Here is a 21018-nt window from a genome sequence, read left to right as displayed (position 1 = left end):
TTACATCCTTGACATATTTCTCAGCATCTTTAACAAATGAAGAGGTTGATTGAAACTTGTCTTTTGTGTCTTGAAACATTGTATTTATTAAGTGAAAAAGTTGGAGGATAAAATGGTTTTAAGCACAGATTCACCTGTAAAATAAACGAAATTTTCATCAAGAAAATTTTAGTTTAAGCACAGATTCACCTGTAAAATAAACGAAATTTTCATCAAGAAAATTTTAGTTTAAGCACAGATTCACCTGTAAAATAAACGAAATTTTCACCAAGAAAATTTTAGTTTAAGCACAGATTCACCTGTAAAATAAACGAAATTTTCATCAAGAAAATTTTAGTTTAAGCACAGATTCACCTGTAAAATAAACGAAATTTTCATCAAGAAATTTTTAGTTTAAGCAAAGTTTTATTATATAAATATGGTGAATACAACATACTGCGATGTTTGTAATCACGAATATAAACATTATAGAAAACACCTCCGAACCAACAAACACACATTTAATCTATTTCACAAAATATCCCCTCTTGAGTTGGAAAGAAAACATTGTGATACCTGCTCAAAGGATGTTTTGAAGAGTAGTTATAATAGGCATCTTCAATCACAAAAACACAAGAAAAATGAGTTTAAAGTAAAGGGAGACTTTTATATTGAAAACACTGATGGGGCATTTAAAGGGCATATAAAAATAAGGATTTTTCAATTTGGAGAACCCGGTCCATCATCACTAGTTGAATCAATTGAAATAGTGAAACCTGATGTTGAAAAATTTATTAAAAAAACATTAAAAGAAATGAAAACTTTAAAGTTTTATATGGGAGTGAAAATGAATATGAAAAGACAAGATGAAGAGCAAACTCCTTATATGAGGACAGATCTTCATTTTATAACATCATTTCAAGATTTTTTGAATAGTGGGGTTTATGAAGAACTATCAAGACAAGAGGAGGATGTTGATAATACAGTGGTAGGAAGTGGATTCAATATTAAAAAAATCATCTTTTTAGATGTACACATTCTAAAATCAAACCCTCTTAAAGCTTCTTCTTATATTGAATTACCAAAAGAAATAAAACGAAAGAAGGCAGTTGTTAATATTAAGAATAATGATAATAAATGTTTTCTCTGGTCTGTTCTTGCTCACTTACATCCACCAAAATGTAATTCAGAAAGAGTAAAACAATATATGAAATATGAGAATACCTTGGACATTAAAGATTTTAATTTCCCAATGCCACTAACAGATATTCCTAAATTTGAGAAAAAGAATAATCTTTCTATTAATGTATATGGATTAACGGATACAAACAAATTTCAAATATTAAAAAATTCAAACAACTATAAAAATGAAGAAACACACATTGATCTTTTATATTTTAGTGTTGGAAATAATTCACATTACACATACATCAATAATTTATCAAGATTAATCTCTTCTCAGGTATTCAGAACAGCAAACAAAATATATCCTTGTAAGCGATGTCTTAATTCATTTCATACAAAAGAACGATTAGAACAACATTCAAAATATTGTAGTAATCATAAATCAGCTGTAATTACAATGCCTAAACCTGGTGAAAAGATTTCTTTTGAAGATTATAATAAATCTATCATGCACCCATTTGTGATATACGCTGATTTTGAGTGTATCCTTAAAAAGATAAATACTGCTTCTCCTAATCCAAAAGAACCATATACAAATAAATATCAAAAACATATTCCTTGTGGTTTCTGTTATTATATCAAATCATCTGTTGGAGAAAAGTATAATAAACTTGAACAGTATAGTGGAAAAAATGCTTCACAAGAGTTTGTAAAACGATTAGAAAAGGATTGTATAAGACTAAGTAAATTAATGAAAGAAACAAATGAACCGATGAAATTAACCATAGAAGAAAAATTAGAATTTAGAAAGAACAATATCTGTCATATTTGTGAGGAGGAAATTGAGGAGTCTAAAGTTAGGGATCATTGTCATCTTACAGGTAAATATAGAGGTCCCGCTCATTCCTGTTGTAATCTTAATTATAAATTACCTTCTTTTATTCCAGTCTTTCTTCACAACAGCGCCAACTATGACACACATCTATTTATAAATGAACTTTCAAAAACACCAGGGAATATTTCTGCCATAACAAACACAAGTCAAAAGTATATTTCATTTACAAAAATGATATTCACAAAACCTATAACTCGTATAAGGTTTCTTGATTCTTACAAGTTTATGGGAACACCACTAGCCAACCTCGCATCAAATCTAAGCTCCACGGGCTCTTTTCCAAATCTTAATTCATTCTTTCCAAAAGAGGAAATTCTAACTAAAGAGGAAATTCAGATTAAAGAGAGAATTCAAAGTAAAGAGGAAATTCTAATTAATGAGGAAATGAATGAAGAAATTCTTACTGAAGATGAAATTCTAATTATACAGAAAATTCGAACAAAGAATGAAATTCTAACTAAAGAGGAAATTCTGATTATAGATGAAATTCTGATTAAAGAGGGAATTCTAACTAGAGAGGAAATTGAAACAAGGAATGAAATTCAAAGTAAAGAGAAAATTCTTACAAGTAAGGGAATTTATCCTTATGGTTATATGGATTCATTTATGAGATTTAAAGAAACACAACTTCCTTCAAAAGAAAGTTTCTATAATAACCTTTATGAAGAAGAGATAAGTGATAAGGAATATAAACACGCACAAGAAATTTGGAAATTATTTAAGATAAAGAACCTTGGAGAATATCATGATTTGTATCTAAAAACAGATGTTTTATTGTTAGCTGATGTGTTTGAAGCTTTTAGATCACTCTGTCATAATAAAAATTGTTATGGATTAGATCCTGCCCACTATTTCACAGCTCCTGGTTTAGCTTGGAGTGCAATGTTGAAAATGACAAAACAAGATATAGATTTAGTCAGTGATGTAGATATGCTTTTGATGATTGAGAAGTCTAAGAGAGGTGGAATATCACAAGTATGTTCAAAAAGATATGCTAAAGCAAATAATAAATATCTTCCAAATTATGAGAGTGAAAAAGATAGTAATTATTTGATGTACTTTGATGCTAATAATTTGTATGGATGGGCAATGTCTCAATCTCTGCCTTATGGTAAATTAGAGTGGGTGGAAGAAAAGGATTATGAAAAGGCTTTGATGAATATTGTTATTTCTTCTCAAGAGAAATTGAATGGCAAAGAAGAAGGTTATTATTTTGAAGTTGATTTGAAGTACCCGAGTGATCTTCATAATAAGCATAAAGACCTTCCTTTTGCATGTGAGAAAGAAACCCCAAAGAAAGAATGGTTCAGTGATTATCATAAAAGTTTTAATATTAAAGGCAAATCAACAGAAAAGTTATTAACAACATTCTATGATAAAGAGGGATATGTTTTGCATCAAAGGAACTTGAGACAATATTTATCTGCTGGGTTGAGAGTAGCTAAAATTCATAGAGTTTTAAAATTTAAACAAAGTCCTTGGATGAAAAAGTATATTAAATTCAATACAGATATGAGAACAAATACAAAAGTAAAATTTGAAGGGGAATTCTATAAATTGATGAATAATGCTGTCTTTGGAAAGACAATGGAGAATGTTAGAAACAGGCAAAACATTAGATTTGCAACATCTTGGAAAGAAGCTTCTAGATTGATAAATAAACCAAGTTTTGAGAGAGAAGAGGTTTTTTCAGAGAACTTTTCTGCTATTCATATGAAAAAGGAAAGTATTGTCATGGATAAACCAATTTATATTGGAACAGCAGTTCTTGATTTATCAAAGATATTGATGTATGATTATTTGTATAATGATTTAAAGAAAGAGTATGGTGAAAATGCTTCATTGTTGTATATGGACACCGATAGTTTTATTCTAGATATAAAAACTGACGATGTTTATAAGGATATGAAGAAAAACATTGGAGTATATGATACAAGTAATTTTAGTAAGAAGAGTGAGTTATTTTCAAAAAAGAATGAAAAGGTTATTGGCAAGTTTAAGGATGAGTTGGGTGGAAAAGTAATGAGTGAGTTTATTGGATTGAGAGCAAAGGCATATGCTTATAAGTATGGTGATCAGATTGATAAAAGGTTAAAGGGAATAAAGAAATATGTAATAAAGAAATCAATAACTTTTAGAAATTATTATAATTGTTTGATGAATAAGAAAGAAGAATATAGGAAAATGAATACAATAAGAAGTTATAAACATAAGATATATAGTGAAGAAGTAAATAAAAAGGCATTAGGAGCCTTTGATGATAAGAGATTTATTTTAGATAATGGAATAGATTGTGTTCCATATGGATATTGTATGATAGAGTGTATAAAATAGATTGTGTTCCATATGGGTATTGTATGATAGAGTGAATAGAATAGATTGTGTTCCATATGGACACAAGTTTTAACGATGGGAAGATGGGTTAGGGTTTTTAAGGGCTTCCGCCGCGTTTTTCACAATATATAAATGGTCGAACCAAGTATTAGTCAAACTAAAGAGTGGAGAAAATCTCAGTCTTGGTATATAAATGGAAAACATAATGAATGTGAAAAATATCAAATAAGTCTTATTGAAAAAATATCTAAAACAAAGGTAAATAAAACAAATATGCGAATCAATTTAAAAACCAATAAGTTAGAGGATGTAAAGAAAATAATAAATATGTTTGAATGGACTGAAAAATTTGATGGTTATCAATTGAACAATGGAAAAATAATTTACTACAATATCAAAATGATATGCAACTCAGGAGGTGGTCAGATGAGATCATTAAGAGAAGTTTATCATTTCGTATTGGCACAAAAGGGGTATCTTAAAAAATATAAAGATTCAAATGTTTTGTTTTTCAATATTTTAGATGGGGATTATTGTGCAAAGAAAATTAAACTATTGAAGGAATTTGAGAATGAACAAATGTTTATAGGTTCAATGAGTGAGCTAAACAATATGCATTGGTTATTTGATAAAGAGTGTCCCGGGGCTTAGGCGTTTCAGATATTTCTTTCGAATTACCTTTAACAAATCTTTATCTTGTTGTATGGGCTATTTGAATAGAGAGCCCCTAGGTTAAAAGGGGAAATAAAAAAATGACCGTTTTTACAGTCATTTTTCCCTGCTGTGCAGGGGTTTGGCTTTTTCTTGAGGCAATGTTTTATGGCCGGATGCCCTTCCTGACACCAACCCTGGTCGCCTCTTACGACACACAGGGATACGGTACACCTATTCTAACCGGGGCATACACCGGGACCAGTACACTGGTACTCATTTCACCGACCTCGGAAGGATGGCAGGCTGAGTCAACCCCCTGGTGTTAATTCAGCAGCCAACGGGATTTGAACTCAGGACCCTGGGATCCCAAGCCGCCACCCTAACCACTAAGCCAACACCAGGCTCCAGGTTAAAAGGGGAGACAAATAAATATACCTTGGGCTAAAAAGGGGATTTATTTTTTAGGGGAAAAAAAAAGAAAAATTTCATGGCTGAAAATCCCCCATTCATTTACATGGGGAAAAGTGAGCCAGAACCAGTATTCTTTCCCTACTGCCAAGCTATACATCGAAGTGTGAACATCCTCGTCATGCCGAAGAAAAGTTTGAAGAATGTTGCAAATGTGTCCTGGCCGTGGCCGTGGACGCTGACGCAAGGACGATCCATTATACCGACGTCTTTCAGCCGATGAGTAACTTAAAAGTAACGTCTGTCGATGTGTGGCAACGATCGCGTAACGTGCCAACAACACGTTCATCATAGGTTAGAAATAAGTTTCGGGTACGCTAAACATTACCTCGGCGTGTCTCAACTTATGATTAACTTACAAGTAGCATGTGTTGACGTCTGTCAATGATCGCAGACCGTGCATACAACTTGTGGCCAGCGTAGCGGAACGTGTGAGTCATACGCCGGCATACGTCGTGAAATTTCAAGCATGAAAAAATTTGAGGACAACCAAAAAGTACAACGTTTAAAGCCAACGTACAACGACGTATGGCAGTGTTTTTCAGCGTGCTCTCAATGTTATCAAAACTTACCCATAACGTATTCAACGTGTGCCAGCGTTTTAGAAAAAAAATTCAAAAATCGGCATACGTTGGCTAAAACGTCAAGGTGTTACCGGGCCTTAACAAACCTCATCTGAGTCTCTCTCAGCAACCGCTCGTTGGACACAAAATCCGACTAGCGATAGCCAAGACCCAAGACGTGCCGCACGCTATGCATAAGTTAGACTATCGTTGGGCATAGGTTGTGAACGCCAACAACAGGCTAAGCATTCGTTGGTATAAATTATCTATAAGACAACGAAACGTTCTGTGTCCGTTACTAATATGTTATGCATACGACCAACACGTTATGAATACGTCCGAATCTTAAAAATAAACATCAAAAGTTCAACGTAAATCAGCGTTTTACATACATTTTGATACGTTGCCATTGCTGGCTAAAACGTCAAGGTGTGACTGGGCCTTAAGCAATATGTTCAATCTTTACTGAGTTGGAGAATGAGTTGAAGTAAATCCTGAGGATGAAGGACTCTACACCAAAATCTTTGAGAAAATTGAGACAACCAGACAAGTGCAGGTTCTGCAAGATTGAAAGAGAAAACACCAATCAACTTCTCTTGGAATGCAATAAAACTCATGTCAGAACAACGAAAGGCACAACAATGTATGAATCAGAACGTTTGAAATAATGGCTTCAAGCACCGTCTCCTCGGTGTTATGTTTTTTTTTTAATACCTCAAAGAGATTTCTGCTTTGTGAAGAAGTGCATTTCATACAGTGTGTTCCTGTTCATAAAGGAGATCTGTTGTACAAAGGTACAATCACATGTTTATCCACAGTTGAGTTCGGACCAGGCAGGATTATTGGACTTCACAAAGGACTTCACAATTGTACATGAAGGATGTTGCAGCAGTGAGTCGAAGAAAGCACCTACACCTAGGGTGTGGGGGTTAGCGACGTTATGATAAGGGCTGACAGGATGGCCTAGAGGTTGCACAATCACCTCTGAGCGATGTAGCCTGGGTTTTAATATTGACCCAGCTACAAACTGTCATCCTTGTGTCTTTCAGGCAAGGCGAGGCATCAATGTGTGTGTGCCATCCCTCTGAGTCTTACCATCTACCAGCCTTAGTTGGTGGATTTTAAAGATCCCACGGTGTCCTTTGCAAAGAGTAGACAAGATTCGCCAGCACCCTGAACAAATTACAAATTAGGCAAGCTATCTCAAGCCAATTCTGCTCTAACCCACAGAAGGCAATGCATCAGTGGCACAGCCACCCCCTCATCAGCTCAGTCAATAATGCTACATCCAAAAAAAAAAATATGTAGAAGCAGAAGGCCTTACTAAACCATTTCCTGGTGAATGAAGTGTCAGTGTTCTGAAGTTGGGATGTAATCCCCTTTAGTGGGTGTCATAAGGTGGAACAGAGTCCTCCCATGTCTCAAAATATCCACCATTTTTCTACAATCACCTATCGAGGACAAAGTTGTGGTGCGTTGTTGTTCTCATATCTTTGTTTCATTGCCTCAATTAAGAATTGTAACTGAACCTCAAGCAGCCTCGAATTATAGGACAAGGGGTGAAATCAACAGAACATTCATTGACCTCTGCCATTGGAGCAAAAGAGTTCGTGCCGAAGCCATCGTTTTAAACACTCAGTGATAGGCACGTGTTTCTGCTCTCCTGACATCTTCAGAATTCCAATAATAAGGTTTGAAATGTGAGGCTTTTGGCTCGAAACCATTGAAGGAATTTTTGGTGTTCTGCAGGGTGCTGGTGTATCTGTTGAGCACAAGATTCCACCCATTTATGTGTACTTTTTCACACTTTACATTGCATTGTGATGCCTTTGGGTCTTTTGAAGTGAAACAGTTTCAATGATTTGGATTGTCTTATAATATATAAGCACCAATGGGAGAGTTATTTCAGTTAACACTAAAATGTTTTATAGTATACGTGTCCCCATTGTACGTTTTATACTTGCACTTGGTTTTGATGTCACTTTTCAGATTGGCCAATCAGAAGTCCAGGTAATGACCTGTTCTCCTACTGTTATCGACTGCCAATCCAAACCTCCTTCCAACATTAACTTTCAAAACCAGAGGACACTGAGCATCAAAGCGGAGACCCCATTAAGCAAATCCCATTGGATTGGGAAGCTCAATGACGAAGCTCTATTAGGGAATGACAACTCATTGTTAGGGGCACCATATTCTGCTGCAGGTGTTCATTGGGAAAACAAGGCGATCAAGCAATTGGCAGTTCCAGCAACATTATGGAAGCAGAACAGTCGGAAGTGCCGACTTTTCAGGACCAATACTGCAGTGCTTTCCAGGAGTTCTGACGGACGTACCACCATCTCTGAAACAGGGGCTCAATTCGTGCTTCCGGTGGTCCCACCTCGAAGACCCACCATGCGTGTGTGCTACATTTGTGGTCGAGAGTTTGGAACTGTCTCAATAACAATCCACGAACCTAAATGTCTGGAGAAATGGCGTGTTGAGAATGAAAGGCTGCCAGTACATCTTCGCAGACCAGAACCAAGCAAGCCAGAGATCTCCAGCGAGCTGCACAAGGTGTGTTGATTATTACATCTGCCACCGACGGTGGATGCAGGTTATGTTTTCACTCCTGTCTGTCTGTCTATCTGTCTGTCTGTGAGCACGAAATCTCAAAAAGTTACCGTCAGATTCGGAAGAAATTTGGTGGACAGCTTAGGTGTGTGACAAGGACGAATTGATTCGAGTTTGATGAAGATCCAGAACTGGTTCTATAATTTGTAAAACGATTCTTCACCATTAAGAAATATGGCCAAAAACGACATATAGCACGATATCTCAAAACAATATGGACGGATTCAGACTTAATTTAGTGGATAAGTTGAGCATGTGAGAAGAACAACCCAATTCGATTCTGGTTAAGGTCCCAATGCAGATCTGGCTTATCAATGGGAAACAAAATGTAAACTGCTCAGCTTGGCAGAGGTATGGACTCTTTTGAGTGCCTTTCTGGTTTAAATTGTTTTATCTTAGATTGTGCAATCAATTAAACTTTTCAAAGTTGTTTAAGAAAGGACCTCATGTGATGCACAGATTTTAGGGGTTTTTTTTATTTGAACATTTTAGTCACTTTTTTACCTAAGACAAGATTTTGTCCATTTCAGGCAACTTCATTGTGATGCCTTTGCTCCTTTTGAAGTGAAACAGTTTCCATCTCATTTCCCTTGATGCAAAGTAATTAAGACTTCCCCTAAAAACCAAAGGAAGGTTTATTGCTGTTGTAGGGTTTGTTTCTACAATTTTCACCCCCAAATTTTTCATGGTACCACAGAGTTTCTTATACCCAAAAGAGTACTAACCCACCATTTATTTTTAAAAAGAAAAATTCCCTATTTTTTTTTTTTTTTCCTTCTGCACTCTCAACACTAAATTTCCAAACTGTATCAATTTCTGAGCTGGATGTCAGAGATGGCAGGGACTTTCAGAATGAAATTCTCCATCAAAATGTGAATAAAAAGTACATGGGGTTTATCTAATTATAGACATTTTAACTATTTACACCGCAACTCGACTCAAGTTTGTCCGAGCAAAAGAAATTACTCTCTCCAGATAGCCTCGAGCAAGTTGCATCAACTCGTACTTTACATCATATCCCTCCGGGTTAAAGGTCAAGGTCAAGTGGCGGTCTGAACAAAAAGTTTTTTGTCAACACGCAATTTTATCAATGTGGAATCTCAAAGACTGGCTTGGCTTTCCGATTTGTTTTTAAATCAAAATAATGTACCCACTCTGAAGTTATGCACCTGATATTTGTTTAGTTTCCTTGACCCCCTCCATACAATATCTTTCCTACTACTCTATTTGGTCCCCCGCTTCCATTGTCGAATTTTTAAAGAGTATATTCATGAAAAGTTAAAGATTTTAGGGAGAGTAAAAAGTTTTTCCCCCGAATCTAAAGTGAAACTTGCCATGGATGTGAGTCCTTCTCTAAGTCTGTTCAAAGCAGTATCACACATTTTCCCACTGGTGTGTGTCTATTATGATAATGGAAGATAATTCATGTCTTTGTCTTCAAAATCTGTCCAAAAAAGAAAAACTTTTGACTCGCCCGTGTATATGCAAGGAATAGGCACAGAGTATACTGTACATATATTAACTCGTACATGGTAAAAGCTTGTAGATATTTGCTCTGCGTCCATTCTACATTCATGAAATTGGTACTGTTCAGGACCTAAAGGTATTATACATATTCCCACTGATTCTTGCAGCATGAGAAAAGTACCATGGTGAAAAATGTGAACGATGCAGCCTGGCAGAGTGCCCAGGCACAGCTCGTGCCGTGCAGCACGTGTGGCCGTACTTTCCTACCAGATCGACTGATGGTCCATGAGCGGAGCTGCAAAGCACCCGCTGGTCCATCATTCAGAGGCAAGGCTGGTGGTACCAGCAACAATCAGAAGGACCAAGGAACCTTTGGTGCATCCTCCATAGCCATGAAGTCAAGCTGTGCTGGAACCAGCAACACTGGTAACTTGAATAATGACAATAAGGAATCCTTGAATGTTTGTTATGCAGCTGGTGGACTTAAAACCTCTAACCAATGAATGGGTTAGAGTCCAGCCCAATCCGACTATCTGTTGAATAATAATTTTCTCACTTTCACGTGCAACTGAAACAGTTTACAAGCCAATCTAAAACTTTATGGGTACACTGTTACAACGCTTTGAAGGACCAACTCTCTGACCCAGTTGAATGAATGGATGAGCGGGATGCCTCTTATGACTGTAGGTATCAAACTCAGCAAAAAAGGTTAAAATTCCTTTGAAATGATCAAATGTACATATATTTCATGATGTTGAGTTTTCTTGGATAGATTGGAGATTGGGACAGATTTTCTTTATTTCACTCTATCCCAAAATAATAAACGTCAAGATCGTACGATGATCCGAAAAAACATATGGCCATCATTGGATCACGGTCCAAGGGTAAGTCGTGGGCAATCGCCAAGGGAATGCCTTCGTGAAGGACACCGTGTGATTGATATATATATATATATATATATATATATATATATATATATATATATATATATATATATATATATATATATATATATATATATATATATATATATACACACATTTGTGAGATAAATTCAGAATGTATTATGAAAAATGCAAAAGATAAATGTACAAAAGATGATCTTATAGACATAGAAATTATAAACAGGTAAACCAAATCGACATCTCAGGTGGAGTAACGCTTGGAAATATGTACACAACATGGCCAAAAGTATGTGGACACCTGCTTGTCCAAAATCCCATTCCAAAATCATGTTATTAAGATGGAGTTGGTCCCCCTTTGCTGCTATTACAGCCTCCACTCTTCTGGGAAGGTTTTCCATGAGATGTTTGAACATTGCTGCAGGGATTTGCTTCCATTCAGCCACAAGAGCATTTGTGAGGTCGAGCACTGATGTTCAGAGATTAGGTCTGGCTCACAGTCGATGTTCCAATTCATCCCAAAGGTGGTTGATGGGGTTGATGTCAGGGCTTTGTGCAGACCAGTCAAGTTCTTACACACCCATCTTGACAAACCATTTCTGTATGGACCTTGCTTTGTGAACTGAAATATGCTGAACTGAAATGTGAACATTGTCATGCTGAAATAGGAAAGGGCCTTCCCCAAACTGTTTCCACAACGTTGGAAGCACAGAATCGTCGAGAATGTCATTGTATACTGGAGTGTTAAGATTTCCCTTCAGTGGCATTAAGACACCCAGCCCAAACCATGAAAAACAGCCCCAGACCATTATTCCTCATTCACCAAGTTTTACATTTGGCACAATGCATTCAGGCAGGTAGCGTTCTCCAGGCATCCACCAACCCCTGATTTGTTCCTCGGACTGCCAGATGGTGAAGTTTGATTCATCACTCCAGAGAACGCGTTTCCACTGCTCCAGAGTCCAATGGCGGTGAGCTTTACATCACTCCAGCCGGCGGTTGGCATTGCACATGGTGATCCTAGGATTGTGTGCGGCTGCTCGGCCATGGAAACCCATTTCATGAAGCTCTCGACAAACAGTGCTTGTGCTGACATTGCTTCCAGTCAGTTTAGAACTCGGTCGTGAATGTTGCAACCAACGACAGACGATTTTTCCGCGCTACGTGCTTCAGCACTCTGCAGTACTGTGCTGTGAGCATGTGTGGCCTCCAGGTTCACGGCTGAGCTGTTGTTGCTTCTGGACGTTTCCACTTCACAATAACAGCACTTGCAGTTGACTGGGGCAGCTCGAGCAGGGCAGGAATTTGATGAACTGACTTGTTGGAAAGGTGGCATTCTATGACGGTGCCACATTGAAATTCACTGAGCTCTTCAGTACGACCCATTATACTGCCAATGTTTATCTATGGAGATTGCATGGCTGTGTGCTTCATTTTATACACCTGTCAGGAATGGATGTGACTGAAATAGACAAATGCACCAATTAGAAGTGGTGTCCACATAATGTTGGCCTTGTAGTGTACCTTCAAAGACAGTTTATAATTCAAATACAGGGTGGGGCATTTATTGAGATTTATTAGTGCTGTAAAAATCTTAATGAGCATAAATGCAGCGTTTTGCATGTGGTTGGAAAGCACGTAGATCAGGACTACATTGAGACATAACACAATTACTTAAAAATTACATCTCACAAACGGCCCCCATTGAAATTGCGGCCTTCACGAATCAGCATCTTGTTCATTACTGCATGCAATGTGTCTTGAGAAATAGTGTGGACGGTAGCAGTGATGTTTGCCTTCAATTACTCCATACATGCAGGTGAATTCTCGTCTGTAGGTCAGTCTTCCATCGTTCATAAATTTCAGGCATCACCTGTAACAGTGGGGGAAAAAAATATCAGCTCCGTCCTTAATGCTTCCCACCAAAATGATAACAAATGTGTCAGATATAAATGCCTCATCCTATATAAAGAAAACCAGAAAAGAATTATTCACTTGAACCACATTTTTAATGAAGCTCAATTCATCATCTAAACTTAGTGTTAAATACACAAGAAAGCTTAAATTCTAACGACGTTTATGAGCCAACAATTGCCTTTAAATATAAACTCTTAGCGAAACAAAAAGGGGGGCGGGGGAAGTAGGGGTGTAGTGCTGCTGGAGCGCACTAGAGCACCACTCCGGCACCTCGATCCATCATAGGCGGATCTGCAATACTAATAAATAAAAAAAGACCCACATTAAAATCGATTAACCATTTTCAACCTAACATTTGTCGACATTATTTATTTATCCATTTCTTGGTTGCTATTATCCATTTTTCTCCATTTTTAGATATTAAAAAACGTTCTGTATTCTGAATGTAGTCCCTCACAAATGCTTTTTATATCGTATGAGAAACGATTTACGACTTTCCACGACTGTTTCGACAGCTCTGATAAGTCCCCACAATTACCATCTCTCAGGAAACCCTCATCCTGATACACAGTGGTCCATAGATAAGCTTGGCGGGGGCTCCTCCTTATGACTCCCCATTTCTTTACCTTTCTCTCCCTGTTCCTCATACTCCGTAGTCACTGCAAACACAACAAATTTGTTTGCAGAAGTTGTCACAAGAGGATCGAGTAAACCTGAAAATGACGGCCTGGACAGCATTTGTTCGACAACCATGATGGCATTGTTTACTTGGAGACTGTCATGTTATTAAGCAGTGCTGAGCACTCCGTTCTGTTGGAGTGCTTCCTAGAGTACTTTGAATCAAGCAAGCTGCTTGTCAAGTAGTATGGATAGCAAGCTGCTCGCTAATGGAACACACCCCAGAAGTGTTACAGCTATGTCTACAGAGCCATTCATACATCACTATTAATTGATAAGTTGAGAATTTATGGAGTGGCTTTGTACTTAAACCTTTGTTTTTTTTTATCCGTAGTATATCGATAAATCATATTTGTGTGGTTATTATTTTCACGAGGTCTTTTGAAACCAAATTTCTCAAATATGTGGTGCTTTACTGTACACATCTGGGCAATAGGGTGTCTGATGGAGGGGACATGAACCCTTGGAACCCTGAGCTCCATGGACTTTTGGCTTCCCCGCCCTGGGCTCCCTGAAGAAAAGTCCGGCCGCTCGGGTATATGGAGGTTTAAATAGCGGCTGGTAAAATGTCCGCGAGGGTTGAATAGTGGTGGGTAAAATGGCCGCTAGGGTTGAATAGTGGCGGGTAAAATGGCCGCTGGGGTTGAATAGTGGTGGGTAAAATGGCCGCTGGGGTTGAATAGTGGCGGGTAAAATGGCCGCTGGGGTTGAATAGTGGTGGGTAAAATGACCGCTAGGGTTGAATAGTGGTGGGTAAAATGGCCACTAGGGTTGAATAGTGGTGGGTAAAATGACCGCTTGGGTTGAATAGTGGCGGATAAAATGGCCGCTGGGGTTGAATAGTGGTGGGTAAAATGGCCGCTAGGGTTGAATAGTGGTGGGTAAAATAGCCGCTAGGGTTGAATAGTGGTGGGTAAAATGGCCGCTAAGGTTGAATAGTGGTGGGTAAAATGGCCGCTAGGGTTGAATAGTGGTGGGTAAAATGGTCGCTAGGGTTGAATAGTGGTGGGTAAAATGGCCGCTAGGGTTGAATAGTGGTGGGTAAAATGGTCGCTAGGGTTGAATAGTGGTGGGTAAAATGGCCGCTAGGGTTGAATAGTGGTGGGTAAAATGGCCGCTAGGGTTGAATAGTGGTGGGTAAAATGACCGCTTGGGTTGAATAGTGGCGGGTAAAATGACCGCTTGGGTTGAATAGTGGCGGGTAAAATGGCCGCTGGGGTTGAATAGTGGTGGGTAAAATGGCCGCTAGGGTTGAATAGTGGTGGGTAAAATGGCCGCTAGGGTTGAATAGTGATGGGTAAAATGGCCGCTAAGGTTGAATAGTGGTGGGTAAAATGGCCGCTAAGGTTGAATAGTGGTGGGTAAAATGGTCGCTAGGGTTGAATAGTGGTGGGTAAAATGGTCGCTAGGGTTGAATAGTGGTGGGTAAAATGGCCGCTAGGGTTGAATAGTGGTGGGTAAAATGGCTGCTAGGGTTCAAAGGTTAATGAATCCCTTTATTTCCCATTGAAACAAAAGTTTATTCACCAGGAATGCCTCCCTCGGCATTTGTGAGGGGCATCTTTTATTTTGATAGTAATTCGGTGCATATATTTTTAAATTTTTGGAAAAGGTTTCAAAAGCAAATTGATGGATTATAACTGAACAATTTTAATTCTTCTGTGGAAATAATTGTTTGAAAGAACAAAAAAATCAAATACATACATTCAATATTGCATAATACTAGCAGACACCCATCTACAACAGGTATGGGGGGCAGGACGGATCACAATACTCAGTTATGGTAGTTTCTTTGGATGTTTTGCGCCGCATTCAACAGCTCAGTTCATATTGGTGCGTATCTGGGTGCCCATGGTAGCGTTTGAGACCGGTCACTTTAGATTGTTGGCCTTGACACGTAGTGCTGGATAAGTAACATGAACGATTTGACATATTCAATGTTTCTATATTACATCCATCAACAGATTAACAACATGGCAGGATAAAAGTCATAAATGCTGAGTTGAACAAACGTCCTGAACTCATGGACTTAGTTAAGTGAAGCATGTCGTCTGGGACCCGGCCGTCGGTTTGCCGCCAAACGTTGCTGATTATGATGTCATCGATTCCCTCTTTGAAAATTCTATCTATATTCGATTTTTTGAATCCGCTATCACCTGCGTAAATACATGGAACACATAATGTGAAGATTTCGGAAGTATGAACAGAATATGTTCGGAGAAAAATGTGTTAGAAGTTCCAGGCTTACGCCCATTATATTATGATATCCCACAAACCACTACAGTTTAAAGATGGAGGTATCCAGTAATGAAGGTCAGTCTTGTGTTGGTGCGCAACCTTCCACATGGTCCGAAGTAAAAAATGATATTAATAAAATCTTCTCTTCATTTCTTAAAACACGTAGTTTTGTCGAAAACCAGTGGTTGGAGACAACATTGATCCGATTTATACTATAAATGGATGAAGTGTGTGTGTGAGGAAAGCTTTTTGTGTCTATTAATTACGTACATCTATTAATTAATTATGCACTATTGGAATGTATATTTTGACCCTTTAGACTGACGAGACCCCTTCGACCTTTGAAGACTCTTTAAGACCCCCAAGACCCTGAGGACCAAAAATATTCAAAATAACCCAAGGACCCAAAAGACCCAAAACACCCAAAAGACCTCTAACACCCTGTAGACCCTCCTTTAGTACTCGACTATAAATGGATGAGTAGTGTGTGTGTGTGTGTGTGTGTGTGTGTGTGTGTGTGTGTGTGTGTGTGTGTGTGTGTGTGTGTGTGTGTGTGTGTGTGTGTGTGTGATGTTTTTTGTGGAGTTCTGCGAGAGTTCCGATGTGGAATGTGACACACAAAAATGATTGTCATGATCTCCTGAGTTGATTAGGCTAATTAGCTACAGAAACAAAAATCCGTTGGAATTCCCATGTTGTAAACACACGTCATGTTAGGGTATATAAAGCAGCTTAATGTGTTCTTCTACCATGGCATGATGTTCTAATTCGAAAGTAAATAACAAAAACAATGATAACATTGTAACAAAGCATATAGTAATGAATACCAACAATATTTATAGCAATAATAAGAATCGTAGTATCATATGGCAATAATAATAACGAACAAATAATCCCCGTGCTAGCCCCAAGCACATCTGGGTTAGTGAAAAGCAAACTAATGTTCAAGCAGTACAGCAGCGGGTATGCAACAAGGCTGTGAAGACAAATTAAAATGTTGTCCATTGGACCAATGGGCCCACTAGTGTTCTTAAAAGGAGGTTCTGAATTGTGAGATTGTGTGTGAGTGTTATTTATGGTTTTGCTTATCATGGTAAAATGTGCAAATTAAACTTATCACTCATTTTTGGCACTCAAATGAGTCATTTTAAAACTTGATGCAACCAAGATGAGTTCTGGTGATGACATCACAGCCTATACATTTTCACCGGTCTCCAGCACCTCAAAATTTGGCACAACACCACTGGGGGAAAGAGATGTAGCCATTCTATTTTTCAGGTTCAGCCCCGAGTTAAGAGCATCCTTGAGAAGCCACGGGAGACAGAGAGAGAAAGAGAAGATAGGAGAATAACAAATAAGAAAAAGAAAGTTTTGGCCTCAGTTGTTAGTATCTGATTGTGAAGCCACAGCTTGGGAAGATCCAGAAGGCTGTTCAACAACTGGGCATGGATTCACAAAAGTGAGGCAGAGTCCTTAATGTGTGCAGTCGGCCACTTGTGGACACAATAACCCGTGAAGCAAGGATGCTCTCCAAAACGGCCAATGAACGCCGTTTCCCACAATTCCTCCCAGTCAGCCAACCCAAACTTGCGGTGTGCAGCCGACTTTAACAACTGCCACCAACAACAAAAATCTTGGCAGCCAAAATCTCCTTTTTATTAAAAAATTTCAAAAACGATGTGAGGCCCACAGGCCAATGAAGAAGTCTACTGGTGGCATAACTGTCAGGCCCTACACATGTTCTTAGTCATATATGTTCTAGGAAGCTTTCTTTGACAAGTCATCTTGGAGTTAAGTCATCATGGAGCTGGATGGAATGCGGCTTTATCTGTAATTAAACATTCCAGGAGAAGAAACACTAAAAAATACTCTTCTGGGTCAATGTTCTTTAATGGAATTCCCATTCAAGAGAGCTGAAATAATCTCAGGTATTTCCATGGGTAGCAGCTGCAGAAACAGGTTTATACCACATGTTCAACTGATTGTGGATTATAACTAACGAAAGACAGAGCAAATGAATTGGAGGAGCAAAGGCAAGATTTATACAACAACACAACGGCAAGACTATTTCAAAATTGATAAATTATTCCTAATCTCAAACTTAAACTTCAAGAAACCACAATTTACATCACATAATGCTGCATCCCTCAGCTCATAATCAATGTCATGCAAATTTGTTTTTGTTGTGTCGTGTCCAATCAACACAACTTTAATTTGATGTGAAAAAACGAGTTAGTATCTATTTACGATTGGTGTCAGAAGTTTATATGAATGGGTTATTCGTTGGGACCCGAGAACCGCTTGGGTTGGCCTGCTGACATTATCATGTGAATCCCTGACTGATGATTCTGGAGGACCCAGGTTGAAATCCAATTTACCACACATATTTGTCGATTCTCGACTCATGTACTTGTAATTCATTTTGAAGTACACTGACATCTACTGACGCCTTTGCCCTGCATGTGATATATGTACAAGCTCCTTCATGAGCCTTAGATCAATGTAAAAAGTAAAACCCTATAGGCAGAGATGTTTGCGCATGATAAACTTACGTGTTTGCTTCTTTTCTGCCATTGGTTTCATGAATCTACTCGGTGTGCCTATACATTGCTTCACTGATGGGTTTAATCAAAAGACGCCATGTTGAACTTCACAAACATATAGCATATACTCTATCCGTGAGTCTCAATGAGCACATAAAATGAAGTGAAACACATGGGAAAAGGATCTTTTATAACACCAACTTGTTGCTGTCCTGGTTGTGGTTGTTGTTGTTGTTGTTGTTGTTGGTGTGCTCCTTCTGTATATTTACCTCTGCCACCGAAGGTGAAGGAGGTTATGTTTTCACCAGTTTCTATGAAACCCAAGCTGTTTACCCACCATCCTCTGACATTTATCTCTTCCATGAATCATGACTTCTGTATAAGTTTTTTTTTGTAGAAAAAGGACCAAACAGTGAGCAGTCATTAATAATCCTCCCAAACACGTCATTCAGAGATATATGACTTATATTGTTCACCATTAGTAATTGCTTCAACTTTATGTTTATGCTATGTGATAAGGGATAATAAACGAGGTGTAATTAGTGTTTTGACTGCTAAACCATTGATTGTTGGCTGCATAAGAATATCACATAAACTTACAAACTAATAAGGATCTTTTGGGCACAGCATCAACTCAGAAAGACCCAGAACGATTCAGAATCCAGAAGGGACAAAAATGGAATACAACGGAGCAACAACAGGTAAGACCAGCAGAGGACGCTCACAGGTCACAATAAAACACAAACCGCATCATCCGATTGGTCCGCGACGTGATCGTGGATTAAGACCTCAGAACATGATATGAGACCACAGAACTCGTTCAAACTTTAACAATCCCATTCTACCTTTACCAGCAGCCGAAGACACCTCTCAAACCTAAAACAGTGGTCTGTTACATCTGCGCCCGTGAGTTTGGGACTATGTCCATTGCTATTCATGAACCTCAATGCCTCAAGAAATGGCGCAATGAGAATGTCCAATTGCCAAAGCATCTCCGGCGGCCAGACCCCCAGAAACTCAAAGTTAACATCATCAAAGGAACTGAGTCCCATGTTGGTGAGTAAGTTTATTATGGGGAATTTGGTCTCTTCACCATGTCTGGATAATTACCATGTTTATTTTGTGCATACCTGCCCACACAGCGACTCGCACGGATGACATCGCATCTGCGAACATAGCGGCATGGGAAAGCTTCCAAGCTCAGCTGGTTCCATGCAATGTATGTGGCAGAACCTTCAATCCCGACCGCTTTTTGGTCCACCAGAGGTCCTGCAAGCCAAAGGTTTAAAAGGCTGAGGGTCGTGGAGCTTAATTCACTTTACCTGTCTTGACTGAGGAAGTTTTACAGCTACCTTAAATTCGTCGTCTGATTTTATTTAGATCGCATGAAATATTTACTTATCCTGAGCACTCCAAGTAGAAATATTAATTTAGTCGGTTCTGATTGATCACTTTTGTTCTGTTACCAAACACCAAGTAGATGGTAAATTTGCAGTTTTACAATCAACAGCAGAAAAACATTAAAAAATGTCCTATTTACCCCAAAATGACAACATAATCATTGAACTTATTCAATTGTGCTGTTGAAAGTGTGACCGTGTGAACGAATGTTCGTCCTACCAATTGACCACCAGGAGGCCACACCTGATATGTCAGCCCTTTTGACTGCAGTCATGGAATGTGGTGTTTTCTTTGAATGTTATTGCTTCGTATACTCAATAAACAGGTGCAGAAGTACCACGTGACATCATTGTGTATGTACTCATTTGTTGCTGACAATGATCGGAGACACGATAGCCAAAATTGTCCATTTACATTGCTGTAATATTGTATCTCATTGAGTTCTATTCCATATGTGCATCTCCGTGGTTGACCCTCAGATCGAAGGTATTCATTATTCAGCTACAGCTAGTTATGGGTTTATACCAACAAATCACACCACACATTCTCCATCTGGTTCGCTTGAACTCATGCCCATACCATGGGGAGTGTGCTCAAAGAAAGAGCGGTATGGAAGACCACATTGATGTCATTACATCATCACAATATTTTTGTTATGCAAACATCTTTGCAAAATCTGCAGCATGACGATGATTACTATGACAATGACTACCTCTTTAACAACCCCAAATACTCCCATACTCTTGTGTGGTCGGTCGGGGAAAGGTTTTGGACTTTTGGCCAAAGTCTTTCACAAACAGGGTGGCCAGGCCGGACGTTTGAAAGAAGGTGGCAGGAATTTGTAATTTGGCCATGGTGTTCGCGATAACTCGTCTACTCTTCATAAAAGACACTGTGGAACATTTAGCATCCACCAACAAATAGGACACGCAGCTTAACATCCATTTGAGGGACGAAACAACATCGTGATGCAACACCTTGCCTGCGAAGCATCATTCCGACAGTTTATCGTCAGCTCGGGACTCAAACCCATGCCGGACAACTCGATTGGAAAGTGCACCACGGCTGCCATCTTGAGAGGTCCTTGTGGTTCGTGCTGTTTGTCAGCATGATAGTGCCAGCTGCATTGGATTTTTGTCACCATGGTGGCAACGTGAGCAAATTACTTCTCCTGAATTACAAGTACCCCCATCCCGAACACGCTATCCGCCACAGTTGTACCTTTTCCGGATATCTTCGAT

At 38.6% G+C, this 21018-nt stretch overlaps 1 protein-coding gene across 2 annotated transcripts in view; it reads left to right on the top strand.

The window, feature by feature from the left end:
• Positions 1–20126, top strand: part of ZNF475 (zinc finger protein 475) — a 49238-nt gene extending 29112 nt beyond the window's left edge. Inside the window, exons 2-6 of one of the 2 annotated variants that reach the window (XM_085846448.1) lie at positions 8222–8574; positions 10266–10524; positions 19004–19077; positions 19231–19432; positions 19519–20126. In XM_085846448.1, the coding sequence (XP_085702574.1) occupies positions 8413–8574; positions 10266–10524; positions 19004–19077; positions 19231–19432; positions 19519–19664 (843 nt within the window). In that variant the 5' untranslated portion in view covers positions 8222–8412 and the 3' untranslated portion in view covers positions 19665–20126. Of the gene's footprint in view, positions 1–8007; positions 8575–10265; positions 10525–19003; positions 19078–19230; positions 19433–19518 lie in introns of both variants that reach the window. The other variant, XM_085846447.1, reaches the window with a different exon arrangement.
• Positions 20127–21018: the final 892 nt, after the last annotated feature.

Source organism: Eptatretus burgeri, chromosome 11, assembly GCF_056783735.1.
Source record: "Eptatretus burgeri isolate ZD-2024b chromosome 11, Ebu_testis_v1, whole genome shotgun sequence".
Taxonomy (NCBI): Eukaryota; Metazoa; Chordata; class Myxini; order Myxiniformes; family Myxinidae; genus Eptatretus; species Eptatretus burgeri.
Note: the sequence above shows the minus strand (reverse complement) of the source record. Positions and strands in the feature narration are given on the sequence as shown.